Source organism: Apodemus sylvaticus, chromosome 2 (genome assembly GCF_947179515.1).
Source record: "Apodemus sylvaticus chromosome 2, mApoSyl1.1, whole genome shotgun sequence".
In the NCBI taxonomy this organism is placed as follows: Eukaryota; Metazoa; Chordata; class Mammalia; order Rodentia; family Muridae; genus Apodemus; species Apodemus sylvaticus.
Genome location: NC_067473.1, coordinates 101,898,622 through 101,919,046, shown reverse-complemented (window position 1 = coordinate 101,919,046; position 20,425 = coordinate 101,898,622). Strand labels below are relative to the sequence as shown.

At 54.3% G+C, this 20,425-nt stretch overlaps 1 protein-coding gene across 2 annotated transcripts in view; it reads left to right on the top strand.

Annotated features, from left to right (window-relative positions):
* Window positions 1-1,392: 1,392 nt before the first annotated feature.
* Atoh8 (atonal bHLH transcription factor 8) overlaps window positions 1,393-20,425 on the top strand; it is a 32,170-nt gene continuing 13,137 nt past the window's right edge. The window contains exons 1-2 of one of the 2 annotated variants that reach the window (XM_052173912.1): window positions 1,393-3,353; window positions 14,053-14,294. In XM_052173912.1, the coding sequence (XP_052029872.1) occupies window positions 2,583-3,353; window positions 14,053-14,294 (1,013 nt within the window). In that variant the 5' untranslated portion in view covers window positions 1,393-2,582. The remainder of the gene's footprint in view (window positions 3,354-14,052; window positions 14,295-20,425) is intronic. The other variant, XM_052173913.1, reaches the window with a different exon arrangement.

The window sequence follows — 20,425 nt, the reverse complement described above, 5'->3', positions numbered from 1 at the left end:
TAATCGTATGTGGTCACTCCCTATGTAGCGGTGATTATCAGCGCCTGGCTGCCTAGCGTGTCTTTCCCGTGGATTAGTTCTAAGCAGTGGCCTTCCCTTCCCCCTTCCTTTTCCAGCTTCACCCCTGTGCCGTGGAACGGCCATTCAGAGGCTATGGAAGCTTTTAAAGGCACCGTTATGCTCAGAAAACTGTCTTGGGGGGGGGTTACTAAAGGAGTAGATTTTCTTGGAGGGTTTCTCTGCTGGAGCTGCTATGAGAACCAGAGCCCTTTTATCCCAGCACCTACATGGCACTGTGAAATTCTTAAGGCCATCTTTTTTTCTTTTTGGTTTTTAGAGACAGGGTTTCTCTGTATAGCCCTGGCTGTCCCAGAACTCACTCTGTAGACCAGGCTGGCCTCGAACTCAGAAATCCGCCTGCCTCTGCCTCCCAAGTGCTGGGATTAAAGGCGTATGCCACCAAGCCCGGCCTTAATGCGGGCCTTAATGAGGTCTTTATAGGGTCAATCATGTGGTCCACACTAGCTCAGTTCCTTGAGAGAAGTCAGTGATGTTGTGAGTCTCCTACGCTTTGCACCACCAGGGGGCGCTGCCCAGCTGGTTTCTGTCCAGCTTCTCAAGGAAGGATCGGAGAACGGAGAGTACCGGGAGAGGACAGGTTTGAGTTCATCTGGCCTTGGCCTGAAATCTGTGGCCTGGTAGGCTGAGAATGGCAGTCACGGGCACTCTTCCCATCAGTCAGCTACTTCCATTTCTCTTCTGTTCCTCAGAACACCCTTCCACCCCGGGTCTGCCAAGTTCAGATCCTCAAGTTGCCCAGAGGGAGCGAGGTGGTGGGGGTGGCGGGGTGTCTACCCAACAGATGTCATGCCTATCTCTGCTCTTTCCTTCCATCCCGAGGAATTACAGTGGTCTTTCCCTTCTTTCGGGAGCCATTAGACAAGGCCTGGGATTCAGCTTCCGTGTTGTTAGGAGTTGACAGCTGCTCGAGCGGAGGTTTTTAAACTCACTCCTAACTGCCATGGGCAACCCAGCCTGCGACTCTGCCCAACTCTGGCTAAGTCCTGAGATATAGTTTCACTACACCAGTGTGTCCCGGTCACCATTCAAGTGCCCTGTGCGATCTCAGTTCATCCTTCATGCTTCAAGGAAGACGGCTGGAGGGAGGCTCAGTGAGAACCCGGCAGGGCCTCCCGGTTGGCCTCTTCTTTCTAGTAGGATTTCCAGTGCAATGGAGGCCTGAGGGTGTGGAGAGTGGGCTCAGTCTCTTACCCTTGACATCAGGTTCGGGGGAAGGCGTGGCTATGACCCCTCCCCTGGGCACAAAGAGCCCGAGGTGCAGAGGAGCGGGTAGGACTAAAGCCAAGGTCCTCAGTATAGGGCGCCACGCCGGGACCGAGGAATTTTGACTGCTGGAGGAGCTGCCCTGCCTGCCCTGGCTGATTACTACCTCAGCTTCTGATGACCTCCGGTGGGGCCGCTTTCACAACCAGGCTGTGACAAGCATCGGGGGGCCTCCAGATCCCTCATTACATAGATGAGTAAATCTGGGTTTAGCAGGCCGTCTCGGGTGAGATGACTTAAGATCTTCACCAATGTTCCATCTGTTAAACCAGCCCTTCTCTACCTCCCGTGTTCTCTGGTGCCTCGGTTTCCAAATGTGCGGTGTTCTCTTCTGTTCCGTAGACCTCTGCTCCAGCAAATAGAGGGGAGAAGGGAGAAGGCCTTGCAGTTGGATGACAATGACCAGCCACTCAGTGGTTCTTCTCTCCCACTTGTCTGTCCCTCCCAGAAGCTCTGGGATTTCTCCCTCTGTTGGACAGCTCGGGTGGGAGGTAGAGAGGAAGGTTCTGGGTGGGGAAGGTCGGTGCTGCGTCACCCCCCCAGGTCAACAAGGCTGGGCGATGAAGGGCCACCGCGGTCAGTGGCCACGTGCTCAGGACAGCAGTGGAGAGTGCAGACTGTCTTTGGGGAGAGGAGGCGCGCCCCCAACTTGGGTAGGGGGTGGAGAGGGCGAGCAGGAGGAGGCAGGTTCCGGCAGAAGGCATGGGGGTGGGGGGAGGCCAAGAGCACGCGGACAAAGGAGGCGGCCCTCAGCCCAGCTGTTTTGAAAAATGCTTCCTGTTTCTTTAAAGGCGCTCGCGGCTCGGGCGGCCTGGGCTCGGGAGGCGGCAGCGGCGGCGGCGGCGGCGGGAGCTGCCTCCTCTCCGGGCGGGCGGCGCTGAGTGATCTTGCGAACCGGGCTTCTGTGTAAACTGAGGCTAAACAAACACAGATGGAGCGCAGCGGGCGTTCTGCAGAAATGCTGGCAGGGCAGCAGCGACTTCAGATGACACTCTGAGCTCTCCCGGGGAACCGGCAGCCTCCGAGGCTTCACGGAGCCGGAGGCGCAGCTGCCCCGGGAGTGGGGGGTGCGAGGGAGGGACCCGGGGAGGGAGGGTAGGAGGAGAGAGCGCGGCGACAAGGCGGCGCTGAGTGCGGCGGCCACCGGGCACAGCCAGGCGCGCGGCGTGCAGAGCGATCGCTGCGGGCACGCGTCCCGGGCAGTCCCACGCCCCTGCCTCACGCCGTCCGCGCCAGCCATGAAGCACATCCCGGTCCTCGAGGACGGGCCGTGGAAGACCGTGTGCGTGAAAGAGCTGAACGGCATCAAGAAGCTCAAGCGGAAAGGCAAGGAGCCGGTGCGGCGCGCGAATGGCTATAAAACTTTCCGATTGGACTTGGAAGCTCCGGAGCTCGGCGCCACAGCCAGCGCCACCGCCGCCACCAACGGGCTCCGGGACAGGACACAACCGTTCCCGATCGCGACCCCAGTACCAGCCTCAGTGGCGCCTGCGGTTCCTCCAGGTGGAGGCACAGACACAGCCAGGGAATTCCGGGGCATCCGAGCGCCTGACGTCTCAGACGCGCGCAAACGCGGTTTCGCTCTGGGCACAGTGGGACCGGGACTACCCACGCCACCGCCGCCTCCCGTGTCCCAGAGCTTGGCACCCGGGGACCCCGAGGCGCAGCCATTCCGCGAGCAGGCTCTGCGTCCCCGCATCTTGCTGTGCGCCCCTCCCGCGCGTCCCACGCCGTCCGCGCCTCTCGCACCCACAGCGGCGCCACCAGAGTCCCCTGTGCGCCCTGCGCCCCCCACGCGCCTGGGGGAAAGTTCCTACTCGTCAATTTCACACGTAATTTACAATAACCACCCGGATTCTTCCGCGTCGCCTAGGAAACGGCCAGGCGAAGCGACCGCCGCCTCCACGGAGATCAAAGCCCTGCAGCAGACCCGGAGGCTCCTGGCCAACGCCAGGGAGCGGACGCGGGTGCACACCATCAGCGCAGCCTTCGAGGCGCTGAGGAAGCAGGTACCCACTAACCGCCGCCGGGCTACAGTGGCAGGAGTGGGTGGGTGGGTGGGTGGCCCCAGGATCGGAGTTAGGATAAAAGGAATCGCACTAGACAGGCAGATCAGAGTTATCATTGTTGCAACTCTTAGTTTGCAAAGTGGGCAAAAGCTAGGAATCTCTGGCCTAGACGCGCCCCTGTTCCCCAGGAGTAACTGCGCGTCTGACCTCAGGTCTTGTAGTTGACATGTATGGCAGCGAGTATTTATCTTCTGGTCCCTTGGGCTTGGTGGGGAATACAGAGGGGAATGTGGGACTCGCCCCCTGGCAGGGCATGGGAGCAGAGCGCGACCTTTCCGCTCTGTGCACTTGGCATGCTTGGGGTCTTGGCCCCTGTTGGTGGCACCGAGGCACACAACACTACAGAGGTACGCTCCCGGGGGTCCTGGAATGCAGAGGGCAGTGGGGGTGGGTGGGGAACTTGTCAGCTCCTGTTTCCAGGGTCACTCAGCTTGCTCCTAGGGTCTCTGCAGTCCTTACCTGGTTCCTGGAGTCCGTTATGACCCGGGCTACAAGGCTGTGGTTCTTCCAGGGACAGCTTCGGAACTTTCCCAGGAGATCCTGCCCACCACTGCCCTTCCTCTTCACACCAGTCACCTCCGCCCAGGAGACTGCTGAGGAGTCTCTGGGGGCCGGGGGTGGGGGGGGTGGGGTGGGGGGGGGTGGGGTCAACAGAGCTTAGCTCTGGATAAGCCAGGGGCCTTCTCTTTAGGGACTGGGGGCAGACTGCCCTCACCTGACAGCATCTGTTGGGGAAGCTAAAGAATACTTAACTGGAGAATTACTATGGCAGAGGGGGCAGTTGACAGTTCCACTTAAGATAACTTGGTGCTCCCCCAAAACGCTCAAGTTTCTCACTTTCTTAGAGAAGAGTAAGATCTGAAAAGGGTGTGGATGGGCCCTCTCATCCAGGTCATATAAGGGGTTGGAGTGGGTGGATGTTACTTCTTTAATGGATGAAAGTTTTGTTTGTTTGTTCTGTCACTGATTAGCTGTTTGTCTGCAGGAAAGTTACTCAACCTCTCTGGGGTTTAGCCAGTAGCAAACCATTTCGGGAAAACCTTTTTCTTTTTCTCTCAGATGCCCTTCTATGGGTAAAGTCAGGCATGGGAAATATAGTCTACCCGTGAATTGGATGTGGAACCCCTAGGAAAGTGACCCTAATGGCTTTTGAACCTGGGTTTGGGAGAAGTGTGTGGCTGTGGAGGTGGGGTGGAGTCAGGGTGGAGGCGGGGTGGCTGTCACTGCCTGCAGATACATCAGCTGTCCCCTGGGCTGTGGAGCCATCCATTTCACCCTGGGCCAGCTGCTGCCCTGTGCCTGCATGCCTGGGCAGCGGCAGCCTGTGGGGTAGCTTGCAGTCCCTGTCTCAGGACAGATAACAGAGGGCAGGGAGCTGCCTCTCTGTCTGCTTTGCTCCTGAACTGGGGGAGGGAGTCACATGCCCCAAACCTTCCTCTCAGCTCCTTTTCTCTGCCTCCAGCCTCTCCTTCAACTTTTCCCAGGGCGAGCATTCATGCCTGTGTTTGCCCATGTCTCTCCTGTACTGTGCCTTTTGTGACTTTCAACAAGGACTCCTATTTAATCATAATGTCAGGATTGCATAGACCCATTTTATAGTAAGCAATACTGAGGCCAGGGGAAGGTAAGAGACTCACCCAAGATCATCTTGTAGTGAGCAGCTCTTGGAAAGTTTCTGTGGCTACAGTCTTCCCACTGGGTGGTGCCCTTGTGACTTTCAGAGATGAAGCTGTTTTTATAGGTCTCCTTGCGACCCTGCTGTGTGTGGGGGAAGTTCTGCACAGAAGCATCACATTCAATGTGTCCTGCAGAAGGTTAGCCGAAGCATTTTCACAGAGACTTTGTGTGCACACACCTGTAGTTAAATGTCTGTACATATGTTCAATACATTTACCCAAAGAACACGCACACACGTACACACGCGTGCACACACACACACCCTCCTGTTTTGTTTTTTTTTTCCCTAGCTCTAACCGTTCTGTCCTTTCCCTAGAAGGGATGCTGGCCCCTCATTGGGCACCTTCTTGTTGACTGAGAAGGACAGAAATCTAGAGAAGGGTTGAGACTGTCTCCACCATGTCCCCACCACCAGACACTCCCAGCAGAGGAGTGTCCTCCTGTCCTGGACCTCAGCCTCCCGGGCTTCCTGTGTGGCCGTGGGCAGTCCTCTTTGGGCCTTGGCTGCTATGGTTATGTCATGATGTTATCCCTTATCTCACATACGTGCGGGCCTTTTGTACAAAGAGCAGGCAGGGGCGGTAAGGAAGAAGAATTCTCAAGTGTATGTCTTCAGGGGCCTGGGGACTGAGCAGGGCTCTACAAGACAAGGCAGTGTGGATGCGTTTATTATATACCCCCGGTTTTTGGACAGGGTCTATGTACTCTTTGTTGGCCTGAAACTAACTTGTCATGTAGACTAGGCTAGCCTGGAATTTATAGAAATCTGCTTGCTTTTGCATCTGCATCCTGAATACTGAAATTAAAGGCATGTACCACCACACCCAGCTCATTTGGAATTTTAAGATTATATTTTAAGAGAGAGAGAGAGAGAGAGAGAGAGAGAGAGAGAGAGAGAGAGAGAAAGTGTGCCACAGTGTGTGAGTAGAGGTCAGAGGACAGCTTGAGAAGTTGGTTCTCTCCTTCTACCATGTGGGTCTTGGGGATCGAACTCAGGCCATTGGGCTTGGCGGCAGGCACCCCCTGAGCCATCTAGCCAGCCATTTAGTCATTCTGATGATAATCACAGAACGCACCAGACTCTGCGCTTAGAACCTCCTGTGTTCTAGCTGGCTTTGTGAAATAGGTCATCACTCCCCCGTGCCCCGGTTCATACAAGGTGGTTTCGGGGTCTCGGGAAGCTCATGTGAACTGGCTGAGATCTCGCTGTGCTCCCGGTGGCCCCGCAGGCTCTGTGCTGCGCTGTGTCCATGTGTCGGCACTCTCGGGTCTTGACAATGCATTCGTGGCATTGTGCAGTTGCAGAGCTGTGTGGTCACCGCAAAGCCTGGGATGAATCAGGGTTAGTGAGTCTTCCCAGCGGCCAGCGCTTGACAGCTTTGCGTCTTGGCTTATTTACCACCACCACCACCACCACCACCGCAGCACCAGGAAACGGGTCGGACCCCTGCTTGCCCGTCGGTGCAATCTACTCTCCTCCCAACCAGGAAGAAATGGGAGAGGGCTGTGTGCCTGCTGGCAGAGGTGCAGGTGGGAGAGAGTCCTTCCCTCAAGTCCGGGGATGGGGGGTGCAGGGCAGATGGTCAGACCTCAGCACTTGCCACCAGCCCAGCTGCACCCGAGCCCTCCTTGCTGCCTCATGTGAGGACCATGTGTGTGCAGCTGGGCTGGCCACGTGCAGGCTGCTCCCTGCCAGGTGGGAGGGCCCACAGGAAAGGCCAGCTGTACCGGGCAGAGGACGGGAGGGCCTGAGCTCCGGGACTCAGTTCCCTGGCAGGACCCTCCAGGCTGTGGCCACCTTTGGGATGCCTAGCCGGTGGGTGGCTTTGTCCTCTTCCTCAAAGCCCCTTGATGTCCACGGAGGAGTGGCATCAGCAGACGGTGATGACCCCTTGGCAGCTGCCTCTCCCCAAGAAGGAGGCATTGAGCAAGTGGGCTCCTGGCCACCTTCCCCCAGTGTGCCTTGAGGGTCTCCAGGGGTCATTACTAGATTAAGTCAGTGATCCCAGAAGGTATGGTGGTCTTAGCTTGTCTTCTGCTCCCAGATCCTCTGAGGTGAAAGAGACAGGGGTCCAGCAGTGTCTGTGTGCCCCTCCCCCAGGCAGTGGCTGGCAAGCCTACTCACTCTGGAAGCACCACAGCTGGCAAGGGTGACAGGATCCTACCCTACCCCCAGGTTCCAAGAGAGGCTGTTTATTGAGATTCTTATGACAACATGATACATATATATCTTTGGTTGCAAGCTTGTAGGGCTACTTGTCACTTACAAAAAGTGGCCAGGTTCTGTCCCCAGATCTGTCAGGCCCTAGGGGAGAATGGCCGGGTCTGGTGTGTCCTCTTTCACTTTGTAGACAGTTTGAATTTTAAAATCCTTTCTAAGTAGACCTGAAAGGGATGTTGACCAGTCCAGAGGAGTTGGCTTCATGCCAGGAGTCCTGTCCCACAGGATGACATGAGAGGATAGCTTCATATAGCAGCAGTCTAGACTACCACTGTGTGCAGGGACATCATGTGCCTGTAGCTCTGTGGGCCTGGGGGTCTCCGAGGACTGCCTCCCATGGACCGTTAGAGGGCAAAAGGCCCTGAGGGCGTTCCTGAATGTTCTGCTAGGTTCTTGATTTTGTTTTTGTTGTGTTTTCTCCTCACACTTGTCCACTGTGATCCCATTCTGAGAAGCAGCTGTTTGGATGCCCACGTTTCTGGTGAAGAAACAGGTCCTGTAAGGCCACAGTTCTCCTTAAAGTTGGGAAGATGTCCAAAGGACAGCCAGGCCCTCAGGCTGCCCAGCCAGTGTGTGCTGGAGCCAAGGGAGGGTCTAGCTCGGGCAGTAGAGGAGGGGTGGAATGTTTGGGGGGCCCAGAGGCGCTTGTAAAAATGCCCAAAGCTGATCCTTTGTGGAGTTTAAAATCCAGGAGCAAGGGAAGTCGCTCGCTCCATCAGAAAAACACTTGCCGAACAAACACAGAGATCTGAGTTCAACTCCCACTGCTCACGTAAAAAGTCGGGAACATTGGCAAACATCTGTCATCCCAGCACCAGGGAGATAGAAACACAAGGATCTCTGGGGCTTTATAACCAGTTAACCTGCCAACCTAGCTGGGAGCTCCTGGCTCAGGAGAGAACATGTTTCAAAAAATCAAGATGGAGAGTGATGGGGGAAGACAGCTGATACCAATGTCTAGCCTTCGCGTGCGTGCTGGGACGTATGCACGTATACCTACCCACAAAGACGTTTGTGCACGGACACATGTCTTTAGCTAGTCCTTTAAGCTGGTCCTTAAGGATGAATCTGAGGGAGGTCCCTTTACTATTTCAGAAGCTGGAAAATATAGGTAGGGAGGTGGCCATATCTACTTCAACTCCAGTCCTTTGACAAGGTAGGGTCCTGTGCAGGTAGTCGGATGGGGTATGGATAGGGCTTGTGACTGGCTCTGGTGGAGCCATGATTTGAAAACCCAGCAGGCTGGGCAGTGGTGGCATATGGCTTCGTCTCAGCACTTGGGGGTGGGGGGGAAGGAAGGAAGGAAGGGAAGGAGGGAGGGAGGAAGGGAGGAAGAAAACCTAGCACATCTCTCTGCAGCTGGAGGAGTGGAGGAATAGGGAGACTGCACAGCTGGGAGTCAAGTGCATCTCTGAGGAGTGAATGTCATTGCTTTTCCTCAGTGCTCTGCTGAAGACATGGGTATAGCTCGTGCCTCTGCCCATAGGACTTTGAAGAAGGCAGCTGTTGGGGACCTTTTGCAACATCAATAAATGTCCTCAAGACTCTGTGAGGAACACACGTGTTGCTGTTTCTACCTTCTCAAGGAGGCAACAGAGGCTCAGAGTGATGAAGGGATTTGCTCTAAATCATGCTACTGCAAGGGCTTGGAACTTTGTGGTGGCAGCCAGGCCAGGGAGTCTCCATGCTGGGCTGTTGGGGGCCAAAGGTTGCGTGGGCATGAGGAGTGCGTGGAAGTTGGCTTATGGGTTTTGTTGTTGTTTGTTGGGAGTGGTATGCATGCTTTATGTTTGTGGCAGGGTCTAATGTAGTCAAGACTCACACTCAGTACATAGCTGAGGATAACTTCAAACTTCTGGTGCTCCTGCTTCTCTCTCTCATGTGCTGGGATGACAAGTGTGTCCCACTACTCCTGGTTCGTGCAATGCTGGGGACCAAACCCAGGGTTTCGAGGTATGCTCGGCAAGCACTCTGCCAGCTGAGTTTTATCTCTGGCCCTGTCACTAGGAGACTCTGGAAGGAGCCTCACAGAGAGCCAACCTCGGGGTAGGAGAGGAGACGGGACAAGCCACTTGAAAGAGCCAGCGTTGCCCCACGTGTCCACCCTGGTAGCAGAATGTCCTGTTGAATGTGCCTTCCTCGGACATCAGGCAGATGAGCTGCTGGCTCCAGCCAGGTCTCAGCTGACCGATCTGAGACTCGGAACGCCGCCGCTCACCTGCTTTCCTCATGTGCATATGAGACGTTCGTCTTTACTTGAGGTAGATCTCAGATAGGATAATCCATGAAAGCCTGCTGGTCGTGCCAGAAAGCCAAGGGCTCAGTCCACGGCCAAGAGGTCAGTCCATGGTTTTCTTTGGGTTTGACCTAGAGCTTGACCCAAGCAGTGGCGCAAAGTGACGAATCTAGGACAGACTGCCCCAGAACCTGGCATGATGCGCCTGGGTTGGCCTTGGCTTCACCTGCCATTCTGGGCCCAGCACACAGACCTTTCTCAGACTCTCATGTCCTCCTAGAAGCCCAGCTGTTTGGGGGCCCAGGTGCAGAGCTGTCTGTTGAAGGGAGATTTCCAGAGTAATCTCTAAGTGACATAGTCCTGCATTCCCAGATTCCCCCACACAGCAGGCAGACACCACCTCCTGGGTCAAGGCAGGCAGAGAGGTACTGGGGCTGACCCTGAGACCATCCCTGGCCCAGAGCTTGTTTATTTGTTCAAACTGATAACAGGGTTTTCTGGACTCTGACTGGAAACAGGTGAATAGCATTGTTCTGCCAGCTTTTCTTGGATGGGTTTGGTGCTGTAGCATTGAGGGGGGGATGGGCATGGGCATGTAGGTGGGAGCTGGAGGTTCAGGAGAGTTAGCTTGCTCTGTTGACTTTCCCGCCCCTGTGTCTTGGTTTTCTAGAGTCCTGGCTAATGTAGAGTGAGTGGTGCTTAGCTACTGTGCCCAGGATGAGGGGCACTTAGCTACTGTGCCCAGGATGAGGGGCACTTAGCTACTGTGCCCAGGATGGGGGGCACTTAGCTACTGTGCCCAGGATGGGGGGCACTTGGCTACTGTGCCCAGGATGGGGGGCACTTGGCTACTGTGCCCAGGATGGGGGGCACTTGGCTACTGTGCCCAGGATGGGGGGCACTTAACTACTGTGCCCAGGATGGGGGCCACTTAGCTACTGTGCCCAGGATAGGGGGCACTTAGCTACTATGCCCAGGATGGGGGGCACTTAGCTACTGTGCTCAGGATGAGGGGCACTTAGCTACTGTGCCCAGGATGAGGGGCACTTAGCTACTGTGCCCAGGATGAGGGACACTTAGCTACTGTGCCCAGGATGGGGGGCACTTAGCTACTGTGCCCGGGTTTCTCACCCTCTCTGGAGCCTGTCTTGGAACCTTCTGCAATACTGAATGTCATCATTTTACTGACCTCTGCTAGGCTTGCTGTGCACAATGCCTATGTCGTCAACTGAGTCCCCACTACTCAGTCTTGTGAGGTCAGTCTTGTGCCCAGTGTACAAAGCTCAGCATGAGTATGTCATTCACTTGTACATCTGCTGGGCAGAGTCCGAGCCAGGCAGTGAATCCAGGAGACAAAGGTAAGTGTATTGTTTGTTCATCCTCAGAGAAATGGAGTTTGTGTTCAAAACTGCACCTCTCTTGTGCTCTCTCTCTCTGTGTGTGTGTGTGTGTGTGTGTGTTAAGGTTCTCTCCTCTCATTGATCTGGAGCTGATCAAGTCGTCTCGGCAGGCCAGCTAACATGCTCCACAGCGCTGATTCTGTCTTCCCGGTGCTGAGACTGTTGGACGCTTCCATGCTGGATACTTTTAACCCGTGTTCTGGGGATTGAACTCAGGTCCTCTGTTTTGCAAGACATACTGATTAAACTATCTCTCAACCCAGTTTTTCTTCTTTTATCCTCTCATAAAATATTTATTTATTGTATGGATATGAGCGTCATGCCTGCATATATGTCTGCATATCATGTGAGGGCCTCATATCCAAAGAGGTTGAAAGAGAGCATTGGACCCCTGGAACTAGAGTTACAGGTAGCTTTGAGCTGCCTGTGAGTGCTTGGACCCAAGCCCAGGTCCCCTGCAAGAACAGCCAGTAAGTACCCGTAACACTGGCCGTCTCTCTAACCCCTTATCAGTTTATTTTTAATTGTGTGTATACATGTCTGAGTGTGGGCTTGTGCACTAGTGCAGTGTCTGAGGCCAGCAGAGGCCTGGGGTCCCGTGGGGTCCAGGGTCTGGAGTTACAGGCAGTTGTAAGCTGCTCTGTCTGGCTGCTGGGAACACACAATGTGGGTTGTCTGCAAGATCAACAAGCTGTCTTAGCTCCTGTGCCATCTCTCCAGGGCCCAAAATATGTTTTTGGAACTAGATTCAAAACACTCTGGAGTTCTTTCACTCATGGCCTTACTTAACCAGCCCTTTTGAAACCTGCTCCAGGCTAGACATGGGCTATCCTCTGCAGCTGAGAGCCTTCCCCCAGCATATGGGGGATACCGGACACTAAGGGTGTGAGCAAAAATGAGACTTAGAGGCAGATAGACCCATTACAGCACCGGTAAGCACAGGTTGCTCCCTTGGTATAGGGCAGGCGTGAGAAACCAGAGAAAATTCTTGGGTGAAGTGATGCTTAAAGTGGATGACGTAATGAATACTTAGGCTCCACGGCCCTGGGGCTGCCTGTAGGGATGTTCATTCTCTCGGGATTACTGAGTTTTGGGATCCAGGAATTCTTTGCTGAGGAGAGCATTGAGGGTCCTGCCCATGGTGTGATGTTCAGCTGTACCCCAGACCTCCTTCCAAACCCTGCTGCTCCTCTGTTGTGACAACTAGGAATGGCCCCAAACCTTACCATCTGTTCCTTCAGGGTTAAAATCATCCATTGTTCAAAACATTGACTTCAGTGAGATCCTGGCCCAGTATATTACTGCAGCCGTTCTGTGAGGGCGCCGCACTCGGTGGGGCAATACGGACCGATGCCGTGGACTGGAGCTGACCCGCAGGAACATTTGAGCTGTTTGGGCAAAGAGTGCAGGGAAAGAACAGGTCGGTTGGTTGGTTAACAGGTGTCAGGGAGATTATGAGGAGTTCCGTCCACGTTACAACGCGGCACTCAGTTACACGGTGCTGTGGTCTAACCTCTCTGATGGCTCACACAGCGCATGTGTAGGAGGGCCTTACTAAGAAGTCAGAGGCCTTGCCCATCCCCCACAGTCAGTGAGTGGTAAGCTGCTGCCAGCGCAGACAGACAAACGAATCAGGTTGGGGCTGTTGGCATTTATCACCCACTTGTGTGCCATGCTCCGCAGTAACCGTCCAGGTCTAGAGGCATAGAGAAAGTGAAGAAAGAAGAAAGGGTCATGTTTTTGTGTCTGGGGATCTGCGCCGCCCCCCTGAACATCTCCAAGAGAACGTATGGTATCTTTAAAAATGTTCTTTATTGCTAAGTGTGTGGGTGCACATGGCATGCGCTACGGCACACGTGAGGGGCACAGAGGGCAGATGGGGAGACTCTGTTCTCTGCGTCCACCTGTACGTGGATTCCCAGTCTTGGCCTCTGACTGTGAGGCTTGCGTGACAGTCTTTCCCACAGAGCCATCACCTCAGCTCCGCCATTCTTCTTGGGTCTAAGTTCTTTGAAGGCAAGAGTTGGGGTTTGTTTAGTTGTTGGCCTGTTTTCAGGCTGGATCTTGTTCTGTAGCCCTAGATGGTCTGGTACTCACTATGTAGTCCGAGGGTGCCTTCCAACTCATAGTAGTCCTCCTGCCTCAGCTCCCCAAATGCTGTGATTCTAGGTGTGCACCTCCACATTGGGCTAGGGGGGTCATGGTTTGGTCTTGTTTCCGAGACAGGGTTTCTCTGTGTAGCACTGGTTGTCCTGGGACTCAATATGTAGATCAGACTGACATCAGGCTCAGAGATCGGCCTGCCTCTACCTCCCTAGTGCTAGGATTAAAGGCATGTGCCACCACCACCTGACTGGGCATTGTGTTTTAATTTAAATTTACTTTTGAAAATGTTTTGAGACAGGGTCACAATTTAGGTATGTTTGAACTTGCTGTGTAAGTGAAGATTGATTTTGAATTCCTGACCCCCCACCCCCCAGCCTCCCTGCCTCTATCTCCCAAGGGCTAGGATTATAGGTATATACTACCAGGCCCAAAGGAGTCAAGTTTTTGCAGGGCATGGTAGCACACACCTTTAATCCCAGCACTCAAGAGGCAGAGGCAGGCAGGTTTCTGAGTTAAAGGCCAGCCTGGTCTGCATCATGAGTTTCAGCCCAGCCAGAACTACATAGTGAGACCCTATCTAAAAAAAAAAAAAAGTTTTTTAATTGTTGAGCCCTCAAGTATCCAACAAAGTGTTGAAGAATGACTGTATGAAAGAAGCCTCAGAGGCAGGAAGAATGTCTGCCCCTCCCCCAGCATCGGGAAGACGCTGTAGGGTGGAAGTCTGTGGTACTTCAGCTGGTGCTTGGGTGTGAGTCTGGCCTCACTGTCTCCTCCTGTCAAATGGGAATTTGGACACACCCTAGAGTGTGGGAGCAGCTGAGCTGAATGTGGGTGTGTAAACCTCAGGTGATTGATTAGCAGAGGTCATAAGGTCAGGTGTGCTCAGACTCACAGTAGACAGGCGGCCTCCACCGCCCTGCCCGCGAGGTGGGGACTGAGGGGTCATGCTCAGCACGCAGGCCCTGGAGCTGCTCTGACGCCCTCCCGCTCCACTCTCAGGTGCCGTGCTACTCCTATGGGCAGAAGCTGTCCAAACTGGCCATCCTGAGGATCGCCTGTAACTACATCCTGTCCCTGGCGCGGCTGGCCGACCTGGACTACAGTGCCGACCACAGCAACCTCAGCTTCTCCGAGTGTGTGCAGCGCTGCACCCGCACCCTGCAGGCAGAAGGACGCGCCAAGAAGCGGAAGGTATTCACCTGCCCGGGGGCAGCAACCTCAGGGGAGCTGGGGACGGTGAGGTAGGGACATCCTGCGTGCATCCTGGATTCCCTGGAGACCAGGGAGATCAGCCTCTTGGAATGTTCCGGTAGACACCTCAGATCCAGGAATCCTCACATCCCAGGGATCATGGGTGGGATGGAAAGCAGAAAACTGCTGGGTGACCTTCGATATCCTGGAGTCTCTAGGTCTGGGTTTGCTTTTTCCTTAAATGAGGAAATGGTCCGTCCGTCTTTGAAGTCCTTCCTGTTCTTATGTGATGTGAGGCTAAATGATCCACATGGCCCTGACAGATGTTCTGTCAGGAAGAGATTTCCCCAAATAGGTGGTAGCCAGGAGAGGCTCTCTGTGGGTTTGGGGAATGTGGTTTTGTGTGGGGTGTCATATGAAGCTGTACATGAGGGAGGAGGATGATATCTATTCATTTATTCCTTACGGAGAGATTCACTGGGAAAGTTGGGCAGGGGTGTGAAACTTCCCTTGCAGTGATAGGGTGGTCAGAAAGGTATCCTGTACGGCCAAGTGGGTGGAATAGTGTGGCCTCTCCTGGGTGTGGGAAGGCCAGATGGAAGAGTCACAGTAATTCTTCCTCCCAAGGGAGCTGGGCAGAACATCTCGTTGGAAGTGGCATTTGGGCTGGGACCAGTAGGAAAGCTAAGAGGCCTCCAGGCAGACAAGCAGGGACATCACTGGAGGTGGGTGGAGCAGACGGCCTGTGTTAAGCCTGGTATATTTAAGGAAATTTGTGGAGGAGAAAAAGGGTTAGGCACAACTATAGTTTCGTACATGCTGATGCTTCCAGATTCCCAGTCAGGGGCCAGGACTTAGCTGAAGTGCTGTAGCTGTCTGGATCTGCTCCCCCATAAGGCATGGAGGAAGACAGTGGGATGCAGTCTGTCTGAGATGCTCAAGAGGTCCTGGGAACTCTGGTGTCCTTCCCTGCTTCCATCCTTTTGGCCTGCCCCTCCCCCAGGGAACCTATAGCTTGCCCTGATTTCCCGGAGGCCACTGAGGCCCCATCCAGGGAGGCCCTCCTCAGGGGGCGCTACCAGCCCTAATTGTGCATCGCATTCCTGGGAGTGATTTAGCGGGCCAATTAGGAGAGGCCCTCAGCAAATGGGTGAGAGAGGAAGCGCCACCGGCCACTTTTCTGCTTGGCCAGTGACATGGGTAAATGAAGGCGTGATGGATGGCTCCATGCCGCTGTTCTGTGACAAAGGAGGTTGCTAAACTCTTGGTGAACTCCCTTGGATTCGGCTGTTGGTGTGTGTCCCTTGGTGGAGCAGATAGGCAGCCTGGGCAGGCTCCTTACCGTCCTTTCTCCCCTCCCCACCTCTCTACATCCCAACCCACTCCACTCGGAGGCAGCACCAGGCCCCTCCTTCCGCTGGTCCTTTGACCGGAGCCGACTGCACGCTCCAGCCCCAGCCAGAGAACCAGGGAAGAAAGGCCAACAGCGAGGATGCCACGCAGAGCCAAGCATTTGGAGCCCTGTGAAATCACCTCATGGCTAAGAAACCGTAGAGACCTCCCTGTGGTGTAGATGAGGAAGCCGATTATGGAGTCATCTGACAGCCCTGGCTGTCACCGAGCAGTTGAGAACCATTTCTTAGCTTGTCAAGCTTCCTTGGTAGCTGGAGCTAATGGGGCACCCACTCAGAGCCACCTCAGAGATAAAATGTTGTGTTCATGGGTCACAAAATAGAGGGCTGACCTGCCTGCTTAGTGACTGGTTGGAAGGTGCCTTCCCTTTGCTCTGCGGTGGGTGGGGTGGGGGTGGGGCCGGTTGCAAAGGTCTGACCAGGAAGCGCATCTTTAGATATGCCCTGTCCACTTAAAGTAATGACCCCTCCCCACTAGTCTCCTTGGCCCTTGGGTCTCCAGGGTGTCTTTCCCAGGCCTGGCTACTCCTTCTTAAGTGTAGAACTGCCTCTTTGAAAAGCTCATGTGGCAAGAGGGGACAGAGGCTGTGCTTCAGCCCCAGGGCTCAGCACTGCCATGCTACACAGGCTGGGACATTGGCAGGCTCCAAAGGACAGTCACTTCCTGCCTCAGCGGGTATATACAGCACCTCTTAGAGGGCATGTAATCACTACAGGAGTCACTGGGCATGGGATGGAAGGGGATCTTCAAGTCTCTCTCTGTACAGGACCCTCTTTGTGACAGACATGGGGGTATAGAGACAAAATAGTTCGCCACACTGTCCTTGCCACCTAGTAGCAACAGGACATTGTGGTTGGAGGACTTGGAAGCCAAGAGTAATCAGAGTGAAAAAAGACAAAAATCTAAGGGAGAATTCTTGTTCCTCACATGGAGTCTCCAGCCATCAGAGGAAAGCCGCCGGGAAGCCCTGGATATAGCAGAGTCTGTTCGGCAGGCAGGAGGATTGGAAAGATTTGCACAGAGCCCTGTGAGGCCTTAGAGAGTGCAAGGAGGTAAGATCTAGAACTTTCCATGCAGGTATCTGTTTTGCCCGTTCTGGGTCTGGAGTGGTCTGGGTCTGGAGGGGCCCATCCTGGTGCTCGTTACAAGCATTCCCTCCAGGAGGCCCTGGGGCAGGGTGCACAGCCCTATCTGCTAAGCTCTGAGTGACATCAGACTGAATGCCCTCTGCTTGGCTTATGGGCAACTCAGAAACACAAGGGCCCTTGCTGTTCCTCTATGGAAAATGAGATGACCATCTCAGGCTATGCCCACCTCCCAGCCCCTTCCTCCCAAGGCCAGGTCATGGCTGGGGGCTTGCCCTTTCATGTCCTTAGGGGATAGAGTCATGATTCCCTTTGCCTTTGTCCCTGTGCCAGAGGCTGGGTAGTTTCTGAAGGACAGAGGTTTATTTAGCTCTTCTGGAGCTGGGAAGTCCAGTAGTCAGGCCAGTGTTGGTTTCTGCTAAGGTCTTTCTTGCTTTATCTATCTTGCCTGGTCAAGGGCACCAGCCAGTCAGATAGCGAGCATGCTAGCTCAAGTCTCTCTTCCACGGACAAAGCCAGTACTGTCACGAGGGCTCCACCTTGATGACCTCATGTCATGTAATTAGCTCCCAGAAGTCGCTGCCTCCATATTATTGGCACATGAGATTTGGAGTTGAGTTTCCAATGGATGTAATTGGAGGGCACATGTTGAAATCCCATTACCACTCATTTGCGTTGAGAAAATTAATTCGTGGGGGCAGGGAGGGACTGTGCTATGCGCGTGGAGATCATCAGAGGACAACTTGTTGGTTCTCCCTTTTCTCCCACATAGGATCCGGGGATTAAACTCAGTTCATCGGGCTTGGTGGCAAGGGCCTTTACCTTCTGAGTCACCTCATAGTCCACCGGACTCAGCTCATGTCTAAAGGCTTGCACAGTGCCCAGCAAGGTGGCTCATACCTGTAATCCTACCTCAGCCCTCTGGGAGCTGAGGCAGAAAGATTGCCAAGAATTTCGAGCCAATTCTGGCTACAGAGTGAGCCCCCCCTCAACTCCCAAAGCCTTAAGTGGAATGAGCAGTTGTGATGGGAGACCACCAGGAGGAGCAGCAGGAGGCTGAGGCCGAGGGGCTGCGGATGAAGACCGCTGTGCCCGTGAGCAGATGTCTACCCTGCCTCTGAGATGCAGGTGGGCCTGGCCGAGGTGACTAGTGACAGTTCATGTCCCCGAGAGGGGCTGAGTGACCCTCCTTCAGGACATCAGTTTGAGAGCCTGAGTCCAGGGCTCCTGACCCACCCACCCCATGAGCCACCCTGCCACTTTAGGTCTGCATTAAGAACAGAATCAGCACTGAAGTTTGCTCACTCCCCAGGCCTCAGACTCTGTCCATCACAGCCATTCTTCCTGTCTAGCATCCAGTTTTTACCCAACGCATAAGCGAGAGCAGTGCAGAGGGCCTTGTCAGAGGTCCTTCAGCAGAGACAGGACTGGGGGAGGAAAGGCTCTGGGGAGGGCTGTCCCAGTCTGCTGCGCTGGAGAGAGAGCAGCTAAGCACCTGGCCCCGTGCCACACTCCTGCAGGTTCTGTTTCTATGATGTTCTCTTTTTCTCTTAGAAGAAGGAGGACTGAGAACAGGAAGGGGGACAGACCTGCTTCTTCATAACTGGTCTCTGTGAGTCTTCCTCATCCTGTGGGAATAGGAGAGCCTGTATCCCCAGTCTAGAACATTTTCTTCCAGAGATTACAAGGAACTCAGTAACAGTGGCTCCTGCTGACATCCATGGAGTTCTTTGAGTCTTGGTAATGAATGGGCCTTGAGGCCTTAGTCGCTCACAGCAGTGGGTGAGGTGGGTGGCGGGATAAGCAGCAGCACTGGCCCCAGTGAACAAGCCAGGGTGGCAGCCTGCCTGTGTGGCCTGCAGGCCTAAGGAAGTGGAGAGGAGCCTCTTGGGTGGGGGTGCCCTGGAGTCCGTGACCTCTTAAGCAAAGCTTTATCCTTTTGCTGCTTATGGCCATCTGGGAGAAGGGGGAAACTTTTTAAGGAGATAGCGGGTGAGGTACCAGACTCTGTTCTTTGAAAGACTGTCTCAATAATAGAGTTGTGTAATATCAATTCTGGGGACAGACCAAGAGCAGATGATTTGGGGGGTTGTCAGTGTGGAGGACAGGAGAGTTAGTGTGAGCGTTGGTTGTCCAGAGCTGCTTCCTAACTAGGTGGCTGAGGGCTGGACCATCCTGTTGTGGGCTGTTCATAGAACCTGAATGTGTACTGCAGAGTCTCAAGAGCCTCTCCCTGCCCGGGTCGTGCTCCCCCAGCCCCACACGGCCCTGAGCACCACTGAGGGCACTGGCCTGCCTTTGTCTACCTCAGCCTGCCACATAAGTGGTCACTGCTGCTGTGCACGGCTGTCCCCTTCTATGAGGGCTGGCACTGCTGGCTTCCCTTGTGGAGCTCAGGCAGGCCAGTGTGCTCTCAAGTCCACACCCTCTAGGCTAAGTCACTGAGTTACCTGCCGTTCGCTCTCACAGTCTGTGGAGTCCATTTACGCTGGGAAAAGAGAGGTGAGTGGGAAACCACCACCCAGTTCCCTTCTAGTCATAAAAATGGATGCAATTTATTTTTCCTGGCATTCCAATTACATAGATGTTTGTCACCAGCTGTTCCAACATGGAGCCCACTCTCAGCTGCTGTTTCTTCTCTCACATTTGACACCGTCAGGCCACACGTCTGGCAAGGCCTGGGTTGTAGGGACCGTCAGCTGGGGAGCCTCCCGCGTGAGCACGGGCCGGCTTTCCTTTCCGTGGCCTGGGATGTTACTTGGGTGGTCTGAGGTAGGGTAGAGGCTGGGGTGCTGCTACCCCAGCTCTGCGGATCAGAACTCTGCCTTTCACCCTGAAGTGCTGGGTGTGAGTAGAGAGAGACTCAGAGTCTTGAGCTAGAAAAAAAAAAAGCACCTGCCCGGCACGCTCAGACATGACATCCGTCTCTGTTGCAAGGACTCGCTGTGCTTAGGAAATGGATGCTTCGGAAGGGTGGCTGTGTAGAGTTGGGGTGAACACCCCCCCTCCAGAGCTCTACACCTCTTGTGGGTGCTGCCTTCTCTGGCACAATTAACTGTGAAGTAAACAAAACAGGACTTTGGGACAGACAAGGCTTTAAATCCTGGCATTCCTACTTCTTTCTTGGTGACCCTGGTAACCTCTTTGGTCCCCAGGACTCTCCCCATAAAGCAGGGACATCATACCTTCCTTTCTGCCTTGCTGAAGGGATTAAACAAAACCCTGCTTCAGAAGGGGCTGCCCTTATCTCAGAAAGGGGATCTCCCAATGTACAGCTACAAAGTGGCAAGTTCGTATCCCACCCTAGGAAGGAACATCTCAGGAAAGGGAAGGTACCCAGGGTGGACAGATGCTGCTCCTTCAAGTTGGGGATTCTCCAATCTCTAGCCCTTGAATCTGGAGCTCTGACCCTGTCCTTTAAAGCGAGGCCAGCAAGCAGCCAGTCCATAAATCCTCGATTTCAAAGGGCGTGGATCTATATCAAGAAATCTAGGCAACATTTGGCTCAGAAGAATGCCAATAAACAGGCCGCCATCAACAGACACCAACCATATGGTGAGGTACATTGTGCACCAGGCACTGTGTCTACCATCTCTACCCCTTGTCTGTAATACTCCTGGAGTCGGAAGCAGTGTCCCTGCCCACCCCCCAAGCTCCCTGCACAGAAGGGAAACTGAGGCCAA